General features: G+C 43.6%; 1 protein-coding gene across 4 annotated transcripts in view; it reads left to right on the top strand.

Annotated features, from left to right (window-relative positions):
- AFF1 (ALF transcription elongation factor 1) overlaps positions 1–24,960 on the top strand; it is a 206,500-nt gene extending 181,540 nt beyond the window's left edge. For all 4 annotated transcript variants that reach the window (XM_059173322.1, XM_059173320.1, XM_059173319.1 and 1 more), the window contains 9 exons: positions 8,372–8,475; positions 9,459–9,711; positions 10,408–10,499; positions 10,681–10,741; positions 14,887–15,023; positions 15,614–15,682; positions 16,310–16,447; positions 18,345–18,541; positions 19,531–24,960. In XM_059173322.1, coding sequence (XP_059029305.1) covers positions 8,372–8,475; positions 9,459–9,711; positions 10,408–10,499; positions 10,681–10,741; positions 14,887–15,023; positions 15,614–15,682; positions 16,310–16,447; positions 18,345–18,541; positions 19,531–19,652 — 1,173 coding nt within the window. In that variant the 3' untranslated portion in view covers positions 19,653–24,960. The remainder of the gene's footprint in view (positions 1–8,371; positions 8,476–9,458; positions 9,712–10,407; positions 10,500–10,680; positions 10,742–14,886; positions 15,024–15,613; positions 15,683–16,309; positions 16,448–18,344; positions 18,542–19,530) is intronic.
- Positions 24,961–25,216: the final 256 nt, after the last annotated feature.

The raw sequence follows: 25,216 nt of genomic DNA, 5'->3' as shown, positions 1-25,216 counted from the left end.
CTGATACACTGTTGCTGGTGCTTCATGGCAAAAGATAAGTGACTTTTTCCTCCAGTGGCATTCTATCCAAATTTGTTCAAGATTCAGAGTGAAAGGCGCAAAAGAGCCAACTCTTTCCTGCTGACAAGGGTTAAAAATTTTTTTAACACTCTTATAAGTACACAAAAATCTTCTTACTCAGTCCTGGAAGTTGAGCTAAGAATAACAAAGGACAGAAAGATCATGAAGCCTGCTGTCCTGTCTGTGATTTGACCAATTATTCCACCAGGTTAAAAATATAACATGACTTTATCAAATGGCAAAGGGCAACTGTTTTTTCCAGAAGCTTGTTGAATGAGACGTGAGGGTGTGTATTACCACTGTAACTGCAGCCGACAACTCAAGCTGGGTGGGATCCAGTTCTGATCAGTGCTGTTTCAGCTAGAAGAGGGCATATTCCCATGTTGGATAACTTAAGACGGTCTGGGTGTGTGTTAAAAGGGTAAAACTTTATGGATGAAATTGTGATGGGCCCGGCTAGGAAAAAGGTCCCTACATCTCATATTCCCAAGAAAGGTTCAAAAGTACTCTCCTTGGAGGTATCTGGTGGCTCAGCCGGTTAAGCCTCTTACTCTTGGTTTTGGCTTAGATCATGATCTCGTGGGTCATGGGATCAAACCCTGCATCAGACTGCATGCTCAGCGGGGAGTCTGCTGGAAGGTTCTCTCCCTCTGCCCCTCCCCCTGTGCATGCTCTCTCTTGCTCTCTTGCTAAAAAATAAATATTTTTTAAAAAGGCACTCCTTTACCTCCCCTTCCCCCTGGGATATCTTTTTATCGTTCATCTCCCAGCCGTCATGGTCTTACCTAGTCTCTAGGGAGCCTTCTGCATTAGCTGGAGTGGGGCAAAGTATTTGCTTCTAAAATACGTACTAATTGGGAACGTTAGAAATTGGAGGCTTCCGCAGACAGTTCTCAGCCCAGTCCATACCCCAGTGCAAATCTAGAAGCATTGCTTGCAGCTCTGGAATGGGAGTCTCTGCTCTCCCTGTTGAGTCTGTGAGTGGTGCCCTCTAAAGAGCTGTTCCCAGCCCTTGGCCTTGCTCCACTAGGGCAGCTCACTTAGCTCTCTGTCTAGAGGATGGAGAAATAATGACTCTCAACTGAGTCAGATATATGCTTTCTTGAATGCTTTGGCAGGCAGCCAAAGAGATCTGCCCCTGGGAACTGTTTTGCGCCTCCACTGTGATACCGGCAGGATTGGGGTCTGAACCAGCCTGGTCTGTTCCAGACCCCCGCTACACATGATGGTCACCCCGGGAGCCTTTATGGCTGCCAGCGGGGTTTGCACCCCCTCCCTTGCCCCCCTTCATTGGTGTTTATTGAATCCTGATGTCTGGCAGAGCTGGGAACTGCTGGAGCAGAGCCGTACAGCAGGGCTGGGATTGTACGAAGCTGGTTCTTTGGACCGATTGTTTCCTCCGGTGGGCTACTTCAACATCATGGATCTAGGCAGTGAAGAATTCCTTGCCTAAAGTATGTCACTAGTTAGAAACTGTCTGATAAATTGATTTGAAAATAATCCAACTGTGTACTTATTTCGTGATCAGAGAATCATGGTCTTTTGGTTTTATTCTGCTGGGTTCTAGGTATTATGAATATTGGGAGTATGAACCTGAGCTCCTTCCCGGAGTGGGTGGGCTCCCCCGTTTCCTGTCGGGTCCCTGACTCCCACGGTTCGGGCCTTCCCACAGAGCGGCTGCCTCCCCCAGCATGTGTGCCTGGGCCCCGAGGCAGGCAGGGCTGGTCTCTGTTCAAGCCTCAGTGCTTTGCCACAAATGTGGATGGTGAAGGTTCGTTCATTACTTCCATTTTAAGTGTGAACACTAGAAAACTCTCTGAGCGGTTGAAGAATGTGCCTGATCCTTCACATTAGTGAGATTTTGTTTTTCTTCTCTATTTTCTTTTTTGATTTTCCAGTAGACTTCCATGCCCATCATGGGGTTCAAACTCATCACCGTGAGACTGAGTCACATGCTGTACTGACTGAGGCAGCCAGGCACCCACCCCCCCCCACCCCCCCACCCCCCCGCCAACTTTAGTTTTTCGCTTAAATCCTGTCTCTTCCTTTCGTGGTGCAAAATGTAGCACAAATTTTGGGGAGGTTAACAGATCCTTGAAGCCACTTTAGACTTAAAAGCAGAAGATCACCCTAAGGACGTAATGGTGGGTGAAAGCAGCTCTGATAAAGCTGTCAGCCATGGCCTCTGCAGAAAAGTATTTACTCCTTTAAAGGACTGGGCAGGGGCAGTTCATGACGAAAAATGGAGAAAACTGTGGGAGAAAATAGGCGTGACTTGACGTAGTGCTCCCTACAAAACCCACAAATTTCTTCATCTAGCTTACAGTTTAGAACTTCAAATACAACTTGTATTTTCATTTCTACAGTTTGTAAACCATGCTTACGTTTCCCAGGCCGTGAGGACAAATGGAAGTCGAGAGGTACAGTAGAATACACATAGTCAGCCCAGCGCAGTCGAGAGCGTTCTAACAGTACGCCTAACATGCATGGCGCTCTGTGTGTGGGTTAAGCGTTCTAGGCATTTTATAGATCTCTCTCTCTCTCTCTCTCTTTCTTTCTTTTTTTTTCTTTTTTTTTTTTAAGATTTTACTTGACAGAGAAAGAGCAAGAGAGAGCACAGGCAGGTGGAAGGGGAGGCAGAAGTAGAAGCAGGCTCCCCAGTGGGCAGTTGATCTCACATGACCCTGAGGTCATGACTTGAGCTGAAGGCGCTTTACTGGGTAGGCCACCCAGGTGTCCCTGTAATATCTCATTTAATTTCAGTCATTGTCTGGATCGCGTCTCAAATAAAATGCCAGACTGTCCTAACCATTGTGTAGACAGATACCTAAAAAAGGAGGTAAATTCATTCAAGTCTGCCTCTTCATTTTTCAAAACAACTGCTTCTCTGACCAAGAAGCTTTGGCGTTTTTGGAAATAACATTTTGGAGCTATCCTTTATGTCAGTTTTGTGGAGTGGGAAGAGGAAGTTCTGGGATGCCGTGGGAAACTGTGTTTCTGTTGCTTGCAGATTATTCAGTCCCTTCCTTGTATCCAGGGTCTGACTGTCTTTCCTTGATGGTTTATTCAGACCAACATTTCCCGTTAGTCTTCTTCAAAATCAAGGGTTTGAAAAGTCATGCCTTACAGTTTCCTAAAGTCACTGATGTCTGATTTCTTCATGCCTTGTTAATTGCCCTAACATCATAGCTGTATGAGATGGTAGCCAAGGTTGTATTTTATTTATTTATTTAAAGATTTTATTTATTTATTTGACAGAGAGAGAGACTCCCTCCCACAAGCAGAGGGAGTGGGGGAGGGAGAAGCAGGCGTTCCTGATGCAGGGCTCTATCCCAGGACTCCGGGATCATGACCTGAGCCAGAGGCAAGACCCTTAACGACTGAGACACTAAGACACCCCTGCTGAGGCTGTTTTAAACCGATCTTATGCTTGTGTATTTCCTCACCAAGAAGAAGGGGGAAAGCGCATTATTTTTCCTTTTTCCTAATTTCCTTTTTCCGCATTATTTTTCCTAATCTATCTTCTCAATCCCTGCCCTCATTCTCGGTGCTAATTGGACCTGATGTCCACTTGTCATTGTCTTAGTGAACCTCCTGCAGAGGCAAATCCTGAGTTTCTCAGAAGGCTGCTTCTCTACTTTTCCTGTCCCCATGTGCTACCAAGCCAGCTCGCTTCCATGAGGGAGACAACGGTCTTAGAGCTTTGAGCGCTAAGATCCTACAGGTCACCGGTTCAGCTGTTCCTTTTCTAAATGGGATCCCAGAAGGCTCTAACATCACTTGGCTGCTTAGCAAAAGTAGGTCTGGAGCTCGCGCTGGCTCCTGTGGTATAGAGATGTTCTTCTCTTTCACACAAAATGGTTGGTTTCTTTCTTTTTTTTGGTGGCCAAGTGTCTCCTTGGGGGGATTATTGGAGAGAGGTTCGAGATTGGTGGTATCCTGACTATGACAGTGTCATCCTGGCCCAGTCCCTCTGCTGTCCCCATTCCTGCCACTCTAGTGTGCTGCATCCCCACCCCCACGCCCCTCTACCTTCTACATCCCTTTCTCTTTCAGATGCTCCTTGGCTCTGTTGTAGCTAACTAAGCTCCTGGTAGAAACTCTGTGGCCTAAAATGAGTGTCCCTTTTGGAAAAGCTGCGTTCACTTTCCCTTTGCTACCTGTGGGTACTTGGACGGTGAGCCAGATGCTGGGGCAGGCCTGCGGCTGCCCTGCAGGAGCTCTCCTTTGGCAGCCAACCCGGCCCAGCACAGCCCCAGCTCTTCCTTTTATGGTCTTGGGACTTGACTGCCACCAAGGGTGTGGCAGCCTCCGGGCAGGTAATCCTTGGCCGCCTGACCCACAGGTTAAGAAGAGCAAACACGTCAGTTAGGAACCAGTTAGGTCACCAGCCCCCAGCCTCCTCCTGTTGCACATGCAGGCGCTGTCGATATGCTTATCCTTCTAGAGAAAGGGAAGCCCAAAGCCCAGAGCAGACACAGGGTTCCCTGGAATGGGGCTTGGTCTGTGGCTAACCCACAGGGCGCAGGAGACTTCTTTGTCCTCTTGAAGAGAGAGTACATCACTCTCTTCTCATCTTCAAAAGGCCGCTTGTCCCAGAAACATCTGAAGAACACCTTGCCTTCTGCTTTTCAGCCTCGGAATTCAAGACTACATTTCTCGCCGCTCAGTACTGCTTAGCGTGCTGTTTCAGGGCCCTTTCCTAAATCCAGGCACTTAGAGTTGTAGCACTGGGCCTGCTCCTGGGGACCTCAGCCACTCATCTTACTTTCTGTGCCGCCTCACAAATGCTTACTCCAGGGAAGCCTCTGTGACTGTTCCAGACAGCAGATGATGGCGTTTCAAGTGCACAGTGTACGGAGACCCTGACCTTAGGCCCCCAGGCTTGAGGTCAGGCAGGCGAGGACCGTCACGAGGGGAATGTTGCTCATTGGGTTTAATGGCTTACTTTCTCCCAGCTTACAGGATGTGACGGTTTGTCAACGCCGCCTGTAAGTGCCATGAGCATAGTACTCCAGTCAGTGCCAATACGGGCGTCTCGTGTTAGTGTCGGCGTTCGTGCTTGGTGATTTCTGTGGCTGTTCTCTTTTTTTTTAAAAGATTTTATTTATTTATTTGACAGACAGAGATCACAAGTAGGCAGAGAGAGAGGAGGAAGCAGGCTCCCTGCTGAGCAGAGAGCCAGATGTGGGGCTTGATCCCTGGACCCTGGGATCATGACCTGAGCCGAAGGCAGATGCTAAACCACTGAGCCACCCAGGCGTGTGGCTGTTCTCTTAAGTCGCCGATTGGTACAAGCCAGGGGTGTGTCCAGTTCGTGAGGGCTGACTCCCTGTGACAGGCTTATACTCATGTGTGGTGTCTAAGGTCTGCCACTTTGGTTTATGGTCCTAACCAGCATGCCCTAAGCAGTGTGGAGACAGACAGACAAAAATGAACTCTCATTCCACCTCTGGGGTTTGGTGGGGTTTTTTGTTTTTTGTGTTTTGTGTGTGTGTATTTTGTGGTTTTTGTTTTTTTTTTTTCTTTTTTTTAAAGGAAGTAACCTTTGAGGAAGTAACCTTATGGACAGTTTATGCCTAGTTTTCCCGTGGGGACTTATCCTGTGTGTCATTAATTACCTTCCACTGGAAAAAGTATATATTGCTAACTCCCACATGTACAAGTTAATGTCTGTCTGGATAGTTCAGCAAATCTGTGACTTTGCCCAGAGAGAAATCCCCCATCTTCTCTCACTGGTTGCTGGGCCAACTTCCCAGCCCTTAATCTAAAACGGAGGGGAATTCAGTGGGCTCACCGGTGGGAGACACTCTTGGGCACAGTAGGTTCTTAACTGACAAGGAGAATAGTAAGGTTCTTTCTTAACCCAGTCATTTCCAGTTTACTCTCTCTTCTCTGCCAGACTTGATGGTCTCTCAAGGGTCACCATTACGAATTGTTGCATGGGCATCTGTGTGCTGTGGAACCCCAGGAGGCTTCTCCTGGCATGTGCCAGCACCTTTCATTTCTTCTGAATTGTGCTCCAGAGTTCTGCTGCTGGCCCCTGACTTCCTTGCTGAAGGCCACAAGAGAAGCAGCTGTGTGAAATTCCCTCTCCTCTTTCAGCTCTGCCTTTAGACGTGCCTGTTTATTTACGTCACATTCTCTCCTTACTAGGGTCCCCCAGGGTGCGTTTTCTCCAGTCTTCTGTAATAAATGGTTATTATTTCTGAACAACTGGTTTGTTGTTATCTAATCTGTAAGTTATTTTATTTATTTTGTTAGAGCAGGGGGGCAGGCAGAGGGAGAGGGAGAGAGAATTTCAAGCAGACTCCCTGCTGAGCACAGAGCCCAACACGGGGGCTCGATCCTGCAGCCCCAAGATCATGACCTGCCCTGAAATCAAAAGTCGGACACTTAAACAACTGAGCCAGCCAGGCACCCCTAACCGGTACATTTTATAATTCCTCCTTTGCGTTGCTAATTGAAAGTTCAGAGCCCAGTTTGCAGATCGCCTCTAGAAAACTGTAGCACAGCACTGTATCCTAGGAATACAAAGTGCACCACATACCTGATTTTAAATTTTCTACTAACCACTTTTAAAAATACAAAAAGGCAAAAAAACAGTGAAAATAATTTTTAAATTTTTATTTAATCCAGTATAACTAAAACATCGTCACTTCAGCATTTAATCAATATAAAAATAATTACATTGCCACGTGCAGGCCATGCAGAATCCGCCAAGAGGAGGGGGAAGCCTTCCCTTGCATTTCATTTCTCTTCTCTCCCCACGTTTTCCCTTCTTCCTAGTCTCACTTGTGTACACGCCAAGGAACCTGTACCTTTGTAAGCCACCTTGAATGATCTATTTTGAAACGAGATAAAACGTTTTTTCAGAGGAGATCTGAAAGGCTGAATGGACAGGCGCACTCTGGCACATTTGTTTGCAGAATGTCTGGTGGGGGAGGGGCATGGTTTTCCTAGTCCCTTTCCTTTGAGTGGGGCCCAGCTGCTTATTAGTAAGCTCTGCCCATCGTAATTTATTCATTTTTCTTGGAGAAATTCAGGGAATGAGGGAGAGACGGTGGTGAAAATCGGAGCCTCTCACAATCAGTTAACGTGAAGATTTTTTTTTTTTCCTCTAAGGGTTTAACAGAGGATTTCAGGTTTTTTAGGGATTGTCCTAGATTGACTGGGTGGTGTCCCAGATTTCTCTCTTGGTGAACTGACAGTTAGAGGAGTTTAGTTCTAAATGAGCATCAGAATTAATTGAAGGACTCCCAGCAATCACTTTATTGTCACTTGCCGTTCTTCCCATGGAGTGCTTCTGTGAGCCCAGACCCGTGGGAAGGAGGCCGCTGTGAAGTCACTGAGTCTACGTGAGCCTGGTCTGCTTGTTGACCAGGGAGAAAGACTTCTGCTGGGAAGAGTTCTTTGTTCTCTTAATCACTGCGTGTGTTTAGCTTGCACTCTATTTGGTGCAGACAGATGTTTCTGAGGTATGTGACTCTCTGTAGAATTAGAATTAGAATTCTGCTCGTACTCTTCCCTCATTAAAATTATACTTATCCTTCATTTTTTCAAGTTTTTTGAGAAGTAGAAACATGTATCCCCATATATGTATAGAGATGTAGAACATGTATCCCCATATATGTATAGAGAGGTAGAAAGACAGTCTTCTTAAAAAGGAAGAAAGACAGTTGTGTCAGTGGAGGAGAAAAAAAAGAATCCCAAAGTAACTATTTTTTGTTGTATGTCTTTCTAGTCCTCTCTGTAAGTTACAGACACAGAGGGTTTTGTAACCCTGTTTTTTTCTCAACAGTATACTTATTTTTCATTAGATGAAAAGTGAGCCTTAAGTACTCCACTCCGAATTTTATACAAAGAATAAATTAGTGGGCATCAGTGGATGGTCATTTTGAAAGAAAGAGGGATGTCCTTACTCATAAAATCATCCATTGTCACTTGCTGTGAATATGCATGCTTTATTGATCCTTTTCTATTTAGAAAAACGTCAGTGAAGTGATGAGAGCGATTATGTACTCTTCCTGTTGTCAGCTCTTACTTAAACATAGACATCCTCCCTTCCCTGGGTGGGAAGAATACTCCTTCCTTCTGTGAAAATCTGTCTTTGTACAAATTCACCAAATCTTGATTGTCTACTTCCCTCTAGCCCCTGAAACACACACAATGTAGGTACTTAGAAGTTTGCTGTGTGTGTATAGGTGTCACTGAAAGTCCAGTGACTCGCCTTACCTTTGCCGTGTAGTCTTTTCTGTTTTGTCTGTACATCTGTGTTTTAACAGTGTACTTTGTTATAATACACTAATAGGCTGAAGCAGAGAAAGACCATGATAGCAAGAAAGCCAGACCGGAGAAAGAAACCAAGTCACAGTCATCATCTTCATCCTCCCACAAAGAATCTTCTAAAACAAAGTGAGTATAGAGATTAGCAATAGCCCTGACAGATGATCGAGTCTTCCTGGGTCTTGAAGGGCAAAACCATTTCTCCTGTGCGGTAGGAGCGGATCAGCACACCATTGGGCTCATTTTGATGATGCACTCTGCTTCATGTTGCTTTCATCCATGAGGACCTTTTGCGAAATCATAGTTTGTTGAGCCCAAACTTAGGTTTCTCAAAGACATTTTAACTATGGAAAATTTCCTAAACATGTGGAAGTAATTTCTTTCTAAAAGAATTTTTCACAAAAACAAGAAACATGCTATTATTATTATCATCCCTACTTTGCAGAACTGGAAACAGAGGCACAGAGAAAGAAAATGACTTATCCACAGTCACAAGATTCTTGACAGTTGGAGCTAGCCGTTGAACCCTGGGAGCCTGGGCTCAGTGCTCGCTCTTCAGGCGATTACCGAGCGTGCCCAGGCCTATTCCCTAAGTCCCTTGCTTTGGAGGAAGGTGGCCACAGGACGGGGGGTTGTTCCAGGAAGGTGTGAATGTAAAAAACAACTGTTATTCATTCTCTGGTTTATTTAAGAAATCGTTTCATGAAATGACTTGGCGGAAGAAAGTGCGTAGTGTCACTGGGTGGGAGCCAACAGAGATTTGGGGGAGGGGAGGTTGGAGGAGGAGAGAGGAGGTGGCACCTGGGCTAGCCTGCTTGTCAGAGAAAGGTACAGGTTGGGGGACAGCTAGTAAGACTAACTTGGGAGAGGAGGGTGATGGACTCTGGGAGCTTAGTGACAAACCATACAACTTAATCCATTATTCATAGATTGGTCTAGATATCTCAGAGGTACCCAAAGTCCCTGAAATTTGGCCTTTCTACAAGAATGGATTTCGTGCTCTATGATTTCTTAAATTTTGGTGTCAGCATCCATTTTCTCTTACAACTAAACTACTAAGTGATATGGTTCGTGTTCTGTCTTACTAATTTTTGCATGATGTCTCCTTCCAGAACATCCAGGCCCTCCTCTGAGCCCTCAAAGAAGGAAGCGCTTCCACCCCCATCTGCGTCGTCATCCTCTTCCTCCTCCTCCTCCCAGAAGCCAGCCAAGCCTGCACAAAAGAGGCCAAAGCGGGAAGCTGACCCCTGCAGCCAGGACCCTCCCCAAAGTGCCAGTAGTAGCAAGGGCAGCCACAAAGACTCTTCTGCTCCCAAGCACAGAAAAGTAGAGGGAAAGGGATCTGGAAGCTGTCCGGAGCACAAAGTAAGGGGGGGGTGTGTGGCACTGGAGCTTACAGAGTGGAAGTCATCAGTACAGCTTTAAGTTCCCAAGTAAGAGAGGTTCCTTGTGATGGGATTTCAGGACTCTTCATCCCTGTTAATAAGGCAGTAATGAGTTACTTGTGGTTAAAGTTCTCCTTGTGAGAGTGAAAAAGATGGTAAATTTTCCATGTAAGTTTAGAGGCTATTTATTCTTCCTTTACAAAGTGGTTCAGGGGCGAAAAATTGGAATAGATTTTTGTGTTAATTTCCTGTCCGGTGTTTTGCAGTAAAAAAATGTTACCCAGCTTAGTTCTTGGTTTGCATGCTTGGTATCAAATACCTACATTATTGGTCATAATGGGAAAAAAGTAGCCACTTTCTCAAATACAAGGTCCTTTTTTCCTGCCCACCTGTGGGGTGGGGGCGGCGGCAGGTGCATGTTGACAAAGAGAAAGGTTTGTTGGTTATCTTGGCTTTTGGACATTCTTGTCTCATATCTTTGTGGTCCTCTGTACAGTCAGAACCTACAGTTTCAGCTGAATCTAGCTAGGAAAATGCTTTGCTAAGCTAAATTGTACAGTGCTTGATTTCCTCTTTTTTAAGCTACTATTTTGGGCTAATTTAGAGAGGTGGTATATTTAGGTCAATGGTTTTAACTGTAGGAGTGTGACCTGTATGATGTGTTTTTTTTTTTTAGGGGTCTTCTGGAGATACTGCATATCCTTTTCTAGTGCCTTCTTTGCCAAATGGTAACTCTAAACCAGGGAAGCCTCCGGTGAAGCTTGACAGGTAAGACCCTGGCTTTTCCTGCTGCTGCTTTCCTCCTGTTTCCTCTGCCCCTTCTCGGCTTCCCCTCTTCTCTGCCCTGGCTCCTCCCAGCCTTTTTCACCCCCTTAGTCTTCAGTCATCTTGTCCAGTCTAGTAATTCCAGGTTCCTTTGACCCACCCCTGGTCTTTGCTTCTCTTTCAGACAACAAGCAGATTTCCACATGAAGGAGGCCAAAAAGTTGAAGCAGAAAGCAGAATTAATGGTCAGTTTGGCTCTTCTGTCCCTTGAGTCGAATGTTTTCTGATAAGATCTCTGTGGTCTCCTTGAATTCCTTATCACTGAACTCCAGGGTGAGGGTGGGGGTAGGAAGGGGTGGGAGAGGGCCCACAGAGGCCGCAAAGTAAAGCAGGAGCACTTTTTTTTTTTTTAATAAAGATTAAATAAATAATTTATTTGAGAGAGAGTGACCGTGAAAGAGAACATGAGAGAGGAGAAGCAGACTCCCCATAGAGCGGGAGCCTGATATGGGACTTGATCCTGGTACTCTGGGATCATGACCTGAGCCAAAGGCAGTTGCTTAACCGGCTGAGCCACCCAGGTGCCCCATGGATCAGTGGGTTTTAACAAGCGAGGAGTAATGGGTTCTTCGCGAAATTATTTGCTTTCACTCAGTCTGAATGTGGGCGAATATACAGGGTACCTAGTGACAAGTTTTGTATCTTAATGAATGGAAGTTAAGTCTACCTGGTGCTGTTTGATTTAATACACGAGGGCTTCCTCTTGCCACTGAGTCAGTTCTTTGGATGTGGGAGACGTGTTCGGCTGTTGAAAGTCGATCAGTTTGTGTTCAGCCTGAAAGATTTTGGAAGCTGAGGTAGTCTGTTGCTCCAAAATTATCTCCAAGCCCTTGAGATAATAACCCGAGGGAAGAGTAGACAAGTGCCCTTAGGTAAAGTTTTAAGATGAAGGTAATAATGATTGCAGTGTTGGTAAACATGCTTTTACAAAATGAGCTCTCTTTACCCAGTGGCTGTTGGAACTTTCTGGGAAGTGGTGCTTTTGTTGTTAATTTCATCCATAATTAAATGTGCTCTTACATTGCTGTGGCAGTATAATTAGATAATGCCGGCCCTTTGTCATGTTCAAACATCTAAGACTCAGGGGGCTTTTATTTATTTAATGTTTTCTCTGAGCCTCAGCCCCTGCAAATACCATCTATTGAACCTTGTGGGGGAGGGGGGGAAGAGCAGGGTGCCCCCCACCCCCGCCCCCGCCCCAGGTCCTGGCTTGTGCTCTCAGCCGCAGTCTGTAGGCAGCCATCTCTCTCAGAGCGGCTGGGGAAGCCTGGACCAAAACCCTGTTATCAGCCCCTGTTCATCAGGGTGGGATGTTTATCAAGTCCTTGCTGTGGGGGATGCTTACTGTGGGTCAGAGGTAAGCCTCTACCTATAGACCCCTCTCCAGAGTGGCGTGGTTCCCAGGACTCTAGGACGGCCGGATTACGATGAAGACGGCCACGTCTACACCAAAGGACAATGTTTTTCCCATCTCTGCCTTCCAGAGGCAGAGCTCCCCAAACTTGGTGCCAGAACTGTAAGAACCTTTTGAGGTCTGCAAACGAGTAAATACTCAGTACTTTGTCAACCGGTTGTCTAAAACTTAGGTTGACATTGTACGCTTTCAGCCACTGGATTCCTTCATGATTCAAACAGTAGTCCAGGAAACTTTGTTTTTGTTTTATATAGAAATTAATTTATACAGATGTACCTCTTCTTCCTCCCTACCTAAGCTGCCCATATATCCCAGTGTACCCAGTTCAGTCCTGCTTTATACCTTGTTGCATCTCATTTTAATACCTAATAATAGCTTATTTCACTCTGAAAATACACTGGTTTGGATAAAACCCTGAATGGGCAGCCTCTTTATTCTTCTTTAATTCTCCTTTATTTGGGGGCACCTGGGTGGCTCAGTCAGTTTGAGCATCTTTCTTCAGTTCAGGTCATGGTCCCAGGGTCCCAGGATCAAGTCCCACATCAGGCTCCCTGCTCAATGGGGAGCCTACTTCTCCTTCTGCACCTTCTCCTTGTATGTGCTGTCAAGCTCTCTCTCCCTCTCTCTATGTCAAATAAAAAAAAGTAATAATTCTCTTTTACTTGCACAAGATCTCAGATTGGTCCCTTTTGCGTTCCACATAGTTAAGTGCACCTCTGAGCATAGAGGAATGTGTTGCTTTCTCGGCGTTACTCAATGTTGAGTAGGGAAGTGAGGACACAACTGCTTGAACACCGTCTCCAGAGCAACCCAGGAAGCTATTATAAGAATATTGTCATTGTTAGCCTTACAGAATACTTTGCTCAAAAAAGTGGATATTGGCAATTTTTTGTTTTACTATACTTTTTTTAGTTACTATATATAGTAACTACATAGTAACTTTATATATAGTAACATGTAGTGATTTTATAGATAGTAACTATATATAACCTTGTATATAGTTACTATAGTTCTTTTTACTGTAGTTCCTTTCATTTATGAACTGAGGCCAGTATAAATCTTGGAATTGCCATGAAAGAGATGGCATTAAGTAAACAAATTTGAGGAGTTATACTCTCACCAGTGAAGCAAACCAGTAAAGCCATGTACCACTGGTTTTGGGGGGGGGGGGGGACGTGCCAATTTGATCTTTATTCTTTGTCACTAATTTTCTTTTTCCTTTTCTTTTTTTGAAATGTAAAACACTTTTTATTAAACATAGAAGACATATTTTTCAAGTACAAGAAGTTGACAGCACTTACTAAATATAATACTTAATGTTTCAAGTTCTTCTTAATTTTTCTTTATTCTTCTATATCGTGTAATACTAGTTTCAGGAGTAGAATTTATTGATTTGTCACTTACATACAACACCCAGTGTTGGATCACAAGTGTCCTACTTACTGCCCATCACCCATCAGGGCCACCTCCCACCCACTCCCTCCAGCAGCCCTCAGTTTGTTCTTTACAGTCAAGAGTCTGTTTTATGGTTTGCCTCCCTCTCTATTTTTATCTTCTTTTATTTTTCCATCCCTTCCCCTATGTTCATCTGTTTGGTTTCTTAAATTCCCCATAAGTGAAATCATACAGTATTTGTCTTTCTCTGTTTGACTTATTTCATTTACAGTATTACACTCTGACTCCATCCATGCCACTATAAATGCAAGATTTCATTCTTTTTGATCGCTGAGTAATATTCCATTTATATATACATATATATGTTTACATACACACACACACATACACACTCCCCCCAACATCTTTATCCATTCATCAGTCGGTGGACATCTGGGTGTGCTCTCCATAGTTTGGCTCTTGTTGCTAATGCTGCTGTAAACTCTGGGGTGCATGTGCCCCTTTGAATCTGTATTTTTGTATAATTTAGGTAAATACTTAGTAGTGCACCTGCTGGATCATAGGGTGTTCGTATTTTTAACTTTTTGAGGAACCTCCATACTGTTACTGATTTTCTGAGCCAGACTTACTCTAGAAAAAATATTTTAGATACACGTTATTTTTTAAAAAATTAGCAGCCCCACACCATCCTTCTTTGCCAATATGTCATCATCTCCTTATACTCCACTAGCATCTTGGCTCTTTTTAATTCTGTTTGAATGTAGCAAATTGAAAGCATTAGCAGAAACTACCGACTTGGATACAAGTGAATTGGTTGCTCTTGTAACATGCATATGGCAAGTGTAGAGGAAAGGTGGAGGCGCCATCCCTGTCCCGGAGGAGCTGGCCATGTCCGCGACGCTGCACGCCTTCATGTGTGGGTGACCGCCAGGATTTGATCTCCTCCATGTTTCTCCTTGTCCGTTAGGGGACTCTGAAGTTTTTAACCTCGCTGGCCCAGGGATCACCTTGCACATTTAACCCTGACCTCCACATGAGGTTGGATAATCTGTTTGGCTCTAAAATACAGAAGACAATTATTTTTAGACAGAAGTCCTAAGATGCTCCTAAACCATAATGTTTCCTATTGCTTATATGATAAAGTTCAACACATACAAAGAAATTTGTGTCTGTATCATTCTAGGTGCGTAGGAAATCTGCTTCTTAGGAGAATCCCATAGTGAGTAGTTGTACACTTGTAACAATGACGTGCTTACTGCTTTGGTTTGATTATGTAGCTTAAGACTTTGAGAGAGTAGTCTTAGTAAGATTGTTTTCTTTTTCCTACTACTTTTTTGCTAAAGGAAATTTTGCAGTGGGTCAGGGCCAACAGGCTTTGGTTATTATTTTGAGTTATTCTCGGGCGTTTCCTTAGCCATAATTGACTGAAGACAGTGGAGGGAAGTTGAGGTAAAGAATGTCGTTGAGAAACTAAACAGTTAAGTCTGTCTGAGGCCTAATGCTGACCGTGTTCTTCTACAGACGGACAAGGTTGGGAAGGCTTTTAAGTACTTGGAGGCCGCCTTGTCCCTTATTGAGTGCGGGATTGCCATGGAGTCGGAGAGCCCGGCGTGCAAGGCGGCTTACTCGGTGTACTCAGAAAGCATGGACCTCATTAAGTAAGTGCCACGTCATTTTGCCATCTTCCTTCGTGCTTCTCCCTCCTCGCCTTTACTGTTGGAATCGATGATCAAATGTAGCAGGAAGACGACTTAATAAAGGAGAGCCTTAAAGAAAGTTACTGATCCAGGTCCATCTCTTGGGCCCGACATGAAAGTTGTATCATAGCTGAAGCGCTAGAATGGAGGGACTTGGTCCGGCTCCGTCCTTTTGCCAGGCAGACTGTGGTGCCAGGCCTTTCAGGGAGAGGCGGGTTTCTCCAGTTTGGCTGTCTTATCAGATGTGTTGGCAGCTCCAGGTCAGCTCCCTTCTTTATCTGTATTTGGGCAGGGGACTCTGTGAGGACATGAGTCTACGTGGTTTCCAGCAGGTAGACAGGCCAGAGAAGAGACGTGTTTTTGCCTGCTTTGCTGAAATGGCCTGAATTACTGCTCTAAAGCTTGGGGGGTTTTTTTCTGCATGGTTTTCATGTCTTCACGTCTTCAGGAAAATCAACATAAAACCAAGACAAACATAATAAGATGACTTTGTGCCTTGGCTTTTCTAACTGCCTTTGGTTAACCTGATGTATTTTTGCATTTTCCTATAGATTTATAATGTCGTTAAAATCCTTCTCAGACGCCTCAGCTCCACAAGAGAAAATATTTGCTGTTTTATGGTGTGTACATTTTTTTCACTTGTCTAAATGGTATTTGCTTTTGCATCTTTTGCTGTTACAAAAAACAATTTTTGAAATTTGTTTTCTTCACATGGAAATTAATAGTGAAAGGCAAAACAATACCAGAAAGTAGAGTGTGTGATCAAGGAGTTCATCCCACTGATAGTTACTTTTTATGAAAGGCATCTACTGCCAGTTTACTGTTGACTCAATAGATGCTTTGGTCTCATAACTTAAATGATATTTCTGTGTATTTGTGTTTTTCCACCAATGTTTACTTTGCGGGGAGGGACAAGAGAGAAGGGGAGGGAAAATACCTTAAGTGGGCTCCACACCCAGCGTAGAGCCCAACCTAGGGCTTGATCTTAGGGCCCTGAAGCCGTGACCTGAGCCGAAATCCAGAATGGGGTGCTTAGGTGACTGAGCCACCCAGGCGCTCCTTTATGTCTGATTTCCTTTTGAGGATAGTGTGAACAGTAAGAGTCTTAAGACGTTTTTCCTCACGTAGATGAGGAAAGCCCTTTGTGTTCCTTAGACTGTGAAAAGTAAGTTAGATGGCTTTGTGTAGTGCTGGTACTTGTGTCTACAAAAGTAATACTTTACTCTCATTTCTCTTTATGTTCATAGCATGCGTTGCCAGTCCATTTTGAACATGGCGATGTTTCGTTGTAAAAAAGATATAGCAATAAAGTATTCTCGTGCTCTTAACGAACACTTCAGCGGTCTTTTCAAAGTTGCCCAGGCGCCTTCTCCATGCATTGCAAGGTAATGAAAAGTCTGATTTAAATAATTCTCAGAATCAGGTTATCTTTATATTTACCTCTTGCTTTTGCAGCCATTTGTATGACTTTGGCTTTCCAAAAATTGTGTTACATCTTTGTGCTGAACTGCTCCTTAAACTTAAATTATTAGTGTATTTCTATCTCTTCGAGGAATGGTTACAAGTCAAGGAAAGGTTACAAGTTTGCTGAGTCAGTAACATAAGAAGATAATTACAGAGAATCCCAGGTCAAAATTTTAGAGCTTTGAAGATCTACAGATACGCCTGACAACACAAAACAGAGGCAGAGCCAACTAGAGCCAAAGTCTTCTCTGTCTGTAGGACATGTTGTCTTGGCATTTCAGTAAATAAGAACTTTCTAGAACCAAATCCCCTTATCTAGGGTCCATGATAGTACTATTAAGAATGAAAACTATCTCTTGCTACCTCCCACCTCCTTTGTGAACTGAAGGTGTTCATCTCTGCCATAAGATGGTGAAAAACAGAATTTTTGTGCAGGTGTTGTTAAGATGAAGTTAAAATTTTCTACCCTGTAGTACTTGCCTAGTATTTTTTTTTTTTTTTTTAATTTGGTTATACTCCTTGAAAAGTCCCAGTTCTGATAAGTTCTGCTATTTTAAGAATATCACCTAGAAGACTGCCCCATTTCTAGCACATTCAAAAGAAGAGATTCCCATATGGCCTCTCTTTAAAAAAAAAAAAAGTCCTGACTGAGAAGTAACTTCTTACCTCTGAAAATTTTCATGACACTCACCTCAGATGTTAATTCTAAGTTAATAAGTTGTCAGTCACATTATTTTAGATAACTCCTTCCCCATTTGCCCAGCCAGTTTATAGCAAACACCTTTCCTCTACCAAACCTTGTTTTTAGGCACAGGGGATAAAGCAGTAAACAAAGCAGACAAGAATTTCTGCCCTCATGGAGATTGCTCTCTAGTCCTTCATGGTATATATTCTGTGGGGGACACTTGGGGTCCCTTCAGCCCCCAGGGGTGGATGGACCCAGTCATGAGGCTCCTGCTGCTTGACCTTGATCTTTCCATTACCTTTCCCATCTCAGTGTTTTCCTCATGTTTCTCACTTGAGTCCTGTCAAGGCCCGTGCAGGTAGGTAGCCAGAAGGAGAACAGGGAGAAGAGCGCATCCCCTGAGGCACAGTGCCTCCTGGCCAGTCTCCTCAGAGGCGTCCTGCCCTTGGTTCAGCCAAGCACTGATTCAGTAGATCCTTAGGAAGAGCCTCCTCTGTGTTAAGTGCCAGAAATGCCAAGATTCGTAAGAAATGGTCCCAGCCTTCAGGGAAGGAAAAGGAATAGGCAGAAGAGTATAATGGGATGTGAGAAGTGCAATGGGTAAATTCATAGGTAAATGCGAAGAGACCAGTTCAGGTGGTGGCCAGAGGGAGGCCATGCTGTCTCCCTGGGTTCCAGAAGAGTGCCGAGCGTGGAGCAGGTGTCGGTCCGTGTTTGACTGGATGAGAGAATGAAGATGTAGGAGATGAGAACCATCTTCACGGGGAAGTACTGTCTTGGTGGAAGCTAGAACTGAGTGGTGGTGGCGGGGGGAGGGCTTCCAGGCTGAGGGAGTGGACTGGAAATGGAGCGAGCATATTTGGAACATAATGTGCCTCCTGATTCTGTGTCCAGCGAAGGACACCTTGCTTCCCCTCAGTTACATTCTCTGTTTGATGGGCACCATCTTGTGTGTTTCCTGAAATAAATTCCCCAAATACTGAAGGTGAAAAGCATCTCTGATCTTCTGGAAGTGATTGTTTTGGCTAGTACACCTCAGAACTCGATAACTGGACTGCACTCCCAGAGACAAGTAGTCCATAGTCTGCGGGTTTAGGTGACTGACCAGTTATCTTCTTTCTCGCGCTTTCCAGAACCACAGGCACACCGTCCCCTCTCTCTCCAATGCCTTCTCCTGTCGGGTCCCAGCCAAGTGCTGGCAGCGTAGGGAGCAGCGGAATGCCTGTCACCATCCAAAACATGACATCTTCATATGTCACCATTACTTCCCATGTCCTTACCGCCTTTGATCTTTGGGAGCAGGCTGAAATCCTTACAAGGAAGAATAAAGGTAAATGGCTCTGTGGTGGTAACTCCTGGGGCATGGGGAGCAGGAGGGAGGGACATTGTTGGTTTGGAGTTTATGTTCCGTGTTCTGAAGAGAAGGGAATGTATAGGTATTTGCTCTCCTCCGTTCTGCCTCGTGACCCAGCCAGCCGCAGTTCTTTCTTAAGCTCTGTGGTGCGGAGTCAGACTTCCGTGTTAACTTAGGAGTGGTTGCCCCCTAGAAGTTCTCGTGTCACTATGTCAGCCTGAACTGACATGCTAGCAGAGGGGCGAGGCAAGCGGAGACGGGAAGGGACCGGCTGTCTCTGTGCACGACCAGCTTGGTCCGTGAGGTCGTGTGACCTAAATACCTAGTCACACGTTTGTTTTCAGTATCTGTTGGGAAAGACGGTTAGCAACAGTATAAGAAGTGTGGCCTAGAAAACATTCCTGAGACTTCTCTGAGAAGAAGAAACCTTGGAAAAAAGTTCGGGAGATAGGATAGTGTGTGTTGTTAGAGGAACTGCTCCCTGTCAGTCCGGCGACCACTGAGTAAATGCTGATACATAACTGCCCCAGTAATGCCGTTCCAGATTCTTTCCTGGCTGTAGGGAAGGCAGTGGCCCGCCACCTGTAGCCACTTGTATTTCTCATTGCCTCCTAGAATTTTACTTTCTTAACAGACTAATGATGCTCTTCATGTGTTGGGGGTTTGGTTTTGTTTGATTCACCATCCATTGACCCAGTAGTGCAGGTTGGGTATTTTCCAGCACAAGCCACCGTGCCAGGCATTATGGATTCAGCTCAAGAAACAGCCCAGGGCTTACATTCCAGTGTTGTGGAGGGACGTGGAGAACCAGCGAGCCATTACAGGAGACTGCGATTTTTTGCTGTGATGAAGTATACAGAATGTTGTGGGGATACAGTTGCTGGAACGTTGACTTTTCATGTTTCCATTTTTATTTCTGTGTGTGCAAATGTGTTTACTTGGTTTTGGTTTTGCTTTGTTTGCAGAATTTTTTGCTCAGCTCAGCACAAGTGTGTGTGCCTTGGCCCTCAACAGCAGTTTGATGGATCTGGTGCACTATACAAGACAGGGTTTTCAGCGGCTAAAACAAGCAACCAAAACACCTTAACGGAGGCCCAAGTTGATTTGATGGCTTGGGGACTTTTTTGCACATTGAAAGCCTCAAAAACAGTTCAGACGTTTGTCTCATCAAGACACCAAACTTGAGAAGAGAAGCACCATGAGCTGGCCAGGACATTTGTCCACTTAAACTTTCAAGAACTTACGTGATCGTTGGTTGGACATAGTGGTTATGCAGAAGCAGAAAGGAGGAGGCTGGCCTCGGAGATGATCTTGCCTTTCCTAACTAAAGGACAGAAGTGCAATGTAGACTGAGTGGGTGTGTGAGTGGTCTAGAAACATTTCCGTACTTTTTTTAACCAGCAGGATGCAAATGGCAGATGAAATGAGGAGAAGCAGTTTCAGCTCTGAGAGCACGTTCCTGTCCCCTCAGTAGCCACCCTTGTCTAGTTGCAGAAGGAAATTTTTTAAACAATGAATTTTGGTGTAGGGTTCTGTGGATGATTTTTTTTTCTTTTACGTTTTGGGGGAAATATTTGTTTAGGAAATTCTGATGGTCATCTATAAAGCTAAGTTGTGAAGGACTCCACTGTACCCCACTTTCTGCCTGTGAACAGTGGCTTTGATAAATACCAAGTATTGCCACAATTTATGAAATTGAAGACAACTCCCCTCCCCCCCCACTCCCCCATTTCCTGGAGTACCATGCATTCACCCCAGTTCTGATTTGTCTGTCACTGCTGGGAGTCAGCGTAAGTCGGAGCAGTGGAGGGAGGAGCTGCCGCCCACAGGGAAGCCATCTTGAGCTCGCATGCACCATGGAGGATGTGGCGCTGCGGTCCCTACCCCCTGCTTCAGCGAAAGGCAGTCACCATTGACTATATTCTGAATTTTCTACCTTGGGGAAGAAGGGAACCAACATTTATACCTGACCAGATGGCTAAAGTGCTTTTTAATTTTTGTTTAAGTAGAGCTGGAATTTGAGGTGCTGATTTGTGGTCTACAGTTATGTGGTAACTCATGTTGTCTAACCAACTCACAATTTTGTCAGCAAACAAAAATGAAATCTACTTCTTAGAGAGGCTATATTTTTCTGCTACAGATTATTTTATATTTATAGCAAAAGTCGACTTTCTGAGCCCTTGATTGCCTAGGGTAAATTAACTCCCTGAGAGGATGTGGAGATTTGGGTGGTTAATTAGACTTTAAAAAAAAAAAAAAAAAATTGTCACCGCATGCCTTCACTCCAAAATGTTCTCAATCAACTAGATTTGGTTGGATTGAAGAGGAACTGTGGCCTTCCCATATGTTGTTATTGCCGTATTAGAGATACTAAACCAAGTTCATAGGGAATGACCTGAAAGGAAAAAACACAATCAAAATTCCCACATAACCATAAGCACAGATTTTTTTTAATTGAAACTTTGAAGGTTTTTGGAAGCATTATTTTGAGTTCAGTGTTTTTAAAAGCCAATTATTGATATCCCTTTTAGAAGTAGAATTTGCACATGTATTAAAATTGAGGAGTGAGTGTTATCACCACCCTTGGTTCATTTTTCTCTCCCTTCATCCCATTCTGCCCCTTTACGTTTTGTTTCCTACCCAGAATGTTTGTCATTTTCATACTACTAGTGAAGAAGGGAATGCCATCTTTATAATGAAGAGGTCAAAAGTCTGTATGAGGAATGTAAGAACTCGGTGATTTGGTCAATCCATGAAGGGATGTGCAGAGGATGGGAGTGGCAATGATTTTCATGTACGAATTGTGCGTGTGAAGCCGTTCCTTCAGTGTCTTATCCAACCTGTTCTTTTTTATCTGTAGCTAGTTCAGAGGTTTGGCACCTCATGTTTAGGTGAAGGCCAGAGAGTTACATCCAGCAGGAATATATCTGAGCATGAGAACCGTTTAGATGATCTTGATGGACCGATATCATTCACTGATGTTCTGAAGCAAAGCCATTCAACAGAACCTTCTGTTAATTGAGCAGTAATTGTCGGGGGGGTTGTGACATCGTGTCCATCTCTTAATATGTGTGAAACAGGACACCAGAATCAGGTTTATGTGATTATTTAATGTCCTTTCCCCCCTTATTCACTTGGTCTTCTCTGTCCCCTTTACCCCACCATTCCCCAGTACAAGTCACCTGTCAGTTTGGGAGGCCATGTCTTCTTCGGACATGTTCTGATCTATGCAGACTGTGTTGGAGTGTGTGTGTGTGTGTGTGTGTGTGTGTGTACGCGTGCGTGCGCGCCATCCATGATCAACAGCACTCCTGTGACCAAAGACATTTCTGAGTCCATTTCTCAGCCACTTCTAAAAGAAAAAGGAAAACAAAACAAAACCAAAAAATCAGTTGCTTTCTCAGTGGCCTTATTCTTTGTGAGTAGTGTTTCCCCGCCCCCAACCTTTATATTGAGAATTTGTCCCTTGAAAAACTAATCAATTTGCAGAGATCAATTTGTAGTATTTTGAACATGGAATATTTCTGATTCTTACTGCATTGTACCTAAAAGGATTCCCAGTGGCTACTTTTTAAATAGAGTATGTGAAAAATAGTGGCTGATGAATCCTTAATGTTCATAGGTCTTTTTCCTGTTACAGTTGTATATAGAAATCTAGAGAATTTTAAAAATCGCTGCACTTTTTCACTGCATGCTTAAATTCCCAAAGGCAGAATTTGTACTGAGGTAGATAATTGAAAGGACTAGATTATAAAATGAGACAAATACAAAAATATCTTAAGGAGTGAAAATTGTAAAATCTTGCCTTTGGCACTACAGTTTCGTGTGTTTGTGTGCGTGTGTGTATGTATGTGTGTGTGTCTTTTCTAAGAGATGGAAGAACACTGTTTTACTTTTTAAAATGTTGAGTGTTTCTGTCCTTTCTGGAGATAATTAAAATGTGAATCACTGAGCTTGAGATTTTAGCCAGACTAGGGGTCCTGCTAAAGAATGAAAGACGCTTCACTGAAATATACCAAATGACACTGGGTTAAGAATGTGAAAACACTGACCATACGCAAGCTGTGGTGAAGAAGCGAGGGTCCAGCAGGCCTGTTGTCAGGATGAGAACCGCAAGAGAATGGCTTTTATGGTACACTCAGTGAATGATACTGAGTGAAATCTGCATTTTTTTTTTTTTTAATAAAAGGACCTTTATTTTATAGATCTGTTTTGACCAAGATACTTCGCTTTCTCCCCCAGACAAGTTAGAATACGTTTATATCCTTTAATTCCAGATCTCAGGCTTTTGAGAACCTAACATTCAACTCCTTTCTGGCTGAAAATTTGCCTTAATTGGTACCTTAAATATTCAGAATCAGGTAGTAGAATCAGGAGCTTACTATTTTGTTAGGATTCCTGCCCAATAATTTTTAGAAGCAAAAAGATGAACCATTATGTCCTCCAAAATGAACAGCTTTTGTGTCTAATCTAGAAAGGACACGTGTGTGTCGTATGCATGCAAACATTCACACACAGAGAGTTTGAGGCTATTTGATTTAGATGTATTCCTTGTGCCTTTGTTGACCAAATCTAGTTTTGAAATAATACTAACTTGGGGATAATGCTGTATTTATTTTGATACGGCTTTAAGACATGTTAATGTGGGTCTTGTACCTTTTGTTCTCCTGCTTCATGAAGTTTGACGCATATTTATTCATCTTCAGGTCAATGAATCCAGTAAGGCTTGGTTCCCTACCTCCCACCGCCGGCTCTGCTTTTTTTCTTAAGGATTTATTTTCCCCAGACACTACACAAATCTTTGAAAAACATTGCCACTTCTTCTACTACAGTCTTTACCATCAAGTACCAGTATTTCCATTTTGCTAGAGTAGTTGGGCTTCTTTTAGAAACACAGATGCAGAGATTTGCTCACTGGAAAGTGAGTTGTGTATGTGGCTCTGGAGGCGTGTGGGGATCATGGCGGTACTTCTTTTGTTCCCTTTCTGCAGTGGGTTGTCTCTTTTGATCGTTTTTGGTCCTATTGAGAATTAACAAATAGAAGGTTTCTCCTGTGCCTTTTTATCTTCTGTCATTTTGTTTGCTGGAGGTGGAGTGGCAGAATTACATGGTGTTGCAGATTTTCCTTCAAACACCGCATGTGGTATTTCTACCATATAAACCTCCAGTCTGCAATCCAGTTGTGTTGGTTTCTCAACGACTGAGAATGATGACACTGGCCATGTTCTTGAGTTCTTACGATGAGTTGGCGAGCACTGTCTGTCTACTTCCAGGGGCTGTGAATTTCCCATTGTCCCAGGGAAATCACACTATGTTCCACTGTGCAGCAGATCTCAACAGGTACTGTGATGGGTAAGAAAGTGCCTGTATTTCTCTACCCACGAGGGCAGGAAGGAAACACAGCTCCTGTGAGCCTAGATGATACTCTACTGGCCTGGAAGGACAAGGGAATAAGACCACTGGCAGCAAGTCTGGCCCAGCTGCACTGGTAAGACCAGGCGATGGCCGACCTAAGGAAGGTAACGTGCTTTGCTTAAAAGTAGATGTTTAAGTGATGCTTAACACAGGCAGTATTAACTTCGCCTTTTGTTCGGGCCATCAACGTGTATTGTTAAAATTACTGCACATCTCCCCTCAGATATCAAGTATACACTGTTCTTGTATGTGTGTGTGTGCGTGTGTGTGCGTGCGTGTGTGTGTGTGTATGTGTGTGTGTTTATAGGCATGTGTCCCAAATCTTTCTTGTTTTTTGTTTCTTTCTGAATGTGATCATGTTTTGGATGATACCTGAGCAGGGTTGCCTTTTTTTATTTATTACCATTATATATTATATTATATTATATATTTGTTGCTTTCTTATAACTTTAGAGGAAGTCAAATCTTGGTATTAAAATTGTTTAAAAAAGGAGTAAATTGGTCCAGTTGATAAATGATCACTGGTCTGAAATACGAATTTGCCTTTAGTTCTTGTGGAATAACGTGCCAGCTGTCTAGCCCACACAGTGAGTTTGTACGTAGGATAGGGAAGCAGTGATGCTCTCAATGGGAAGATGTGCAACCCAAGTGACGGGGACTCCATGTATTTTATCTACTTCAGCAATGGAACTGCGACTTGGGGCTTTTGTGAATAAAATTTAGCCGCCTTGTATAGTCCTTTGAAAGAGACATATGTGATCTGTGAAAATTATAGTTTTCTTTTTTTAGAAGAAAAATTTGCAAAAGATCTTTCCAAAGATAATGTGCCACAGATCTTTTGTTTGTTGTTCTCTGTAATGAGGATTAATTGCTGTTTAAAAAAAAAGTAATTGACTTGTTAATCTTCAAATTCTTTCCTTTTCACAAGAGGATCGAGCTGTAAAAAAAAAAAAAAAATTAATAAAAATTTAGAGAAATCATTGGGGTTGAATCCATGCTTTCATTTTGCCTGAATAAAGTAATTCCTAAAATTGCTATATATAATTACCACTTACAGCCAAGAAGATTCTGACATGGTGGAATAACACACCCTCATTTATTATTTATTTTGTTGAAATGGGAAAAGACATGTGGGCAGAGGGAAGCTCATCCTTCTCTTCTTTTTATTTTTAGGAACTTCTGTCACACAGATTAACCTCTCACCAGTGTGGTATCTCTTCTTTCTGACATTAAGTA

The sequence above is a fragment of the Mustela lutreola genome, chromosome 1, assembly GCF_030435805.1.
Source record: "Mustela lutreola isolate mMusLut2 chromosome 1, mMusLut2.pri, whole genome shotgun sequence".
In the NCBI taxonomy this organism is placed as follows: Eukaryota; Metazoa; Chordata; class Mammalia; order Carnivora; family Mustelidae; genus Mustela; species Mustela lutreola.
This window is presented reverse-complemented; position numbering and strand designations above follow the sequence as displayed.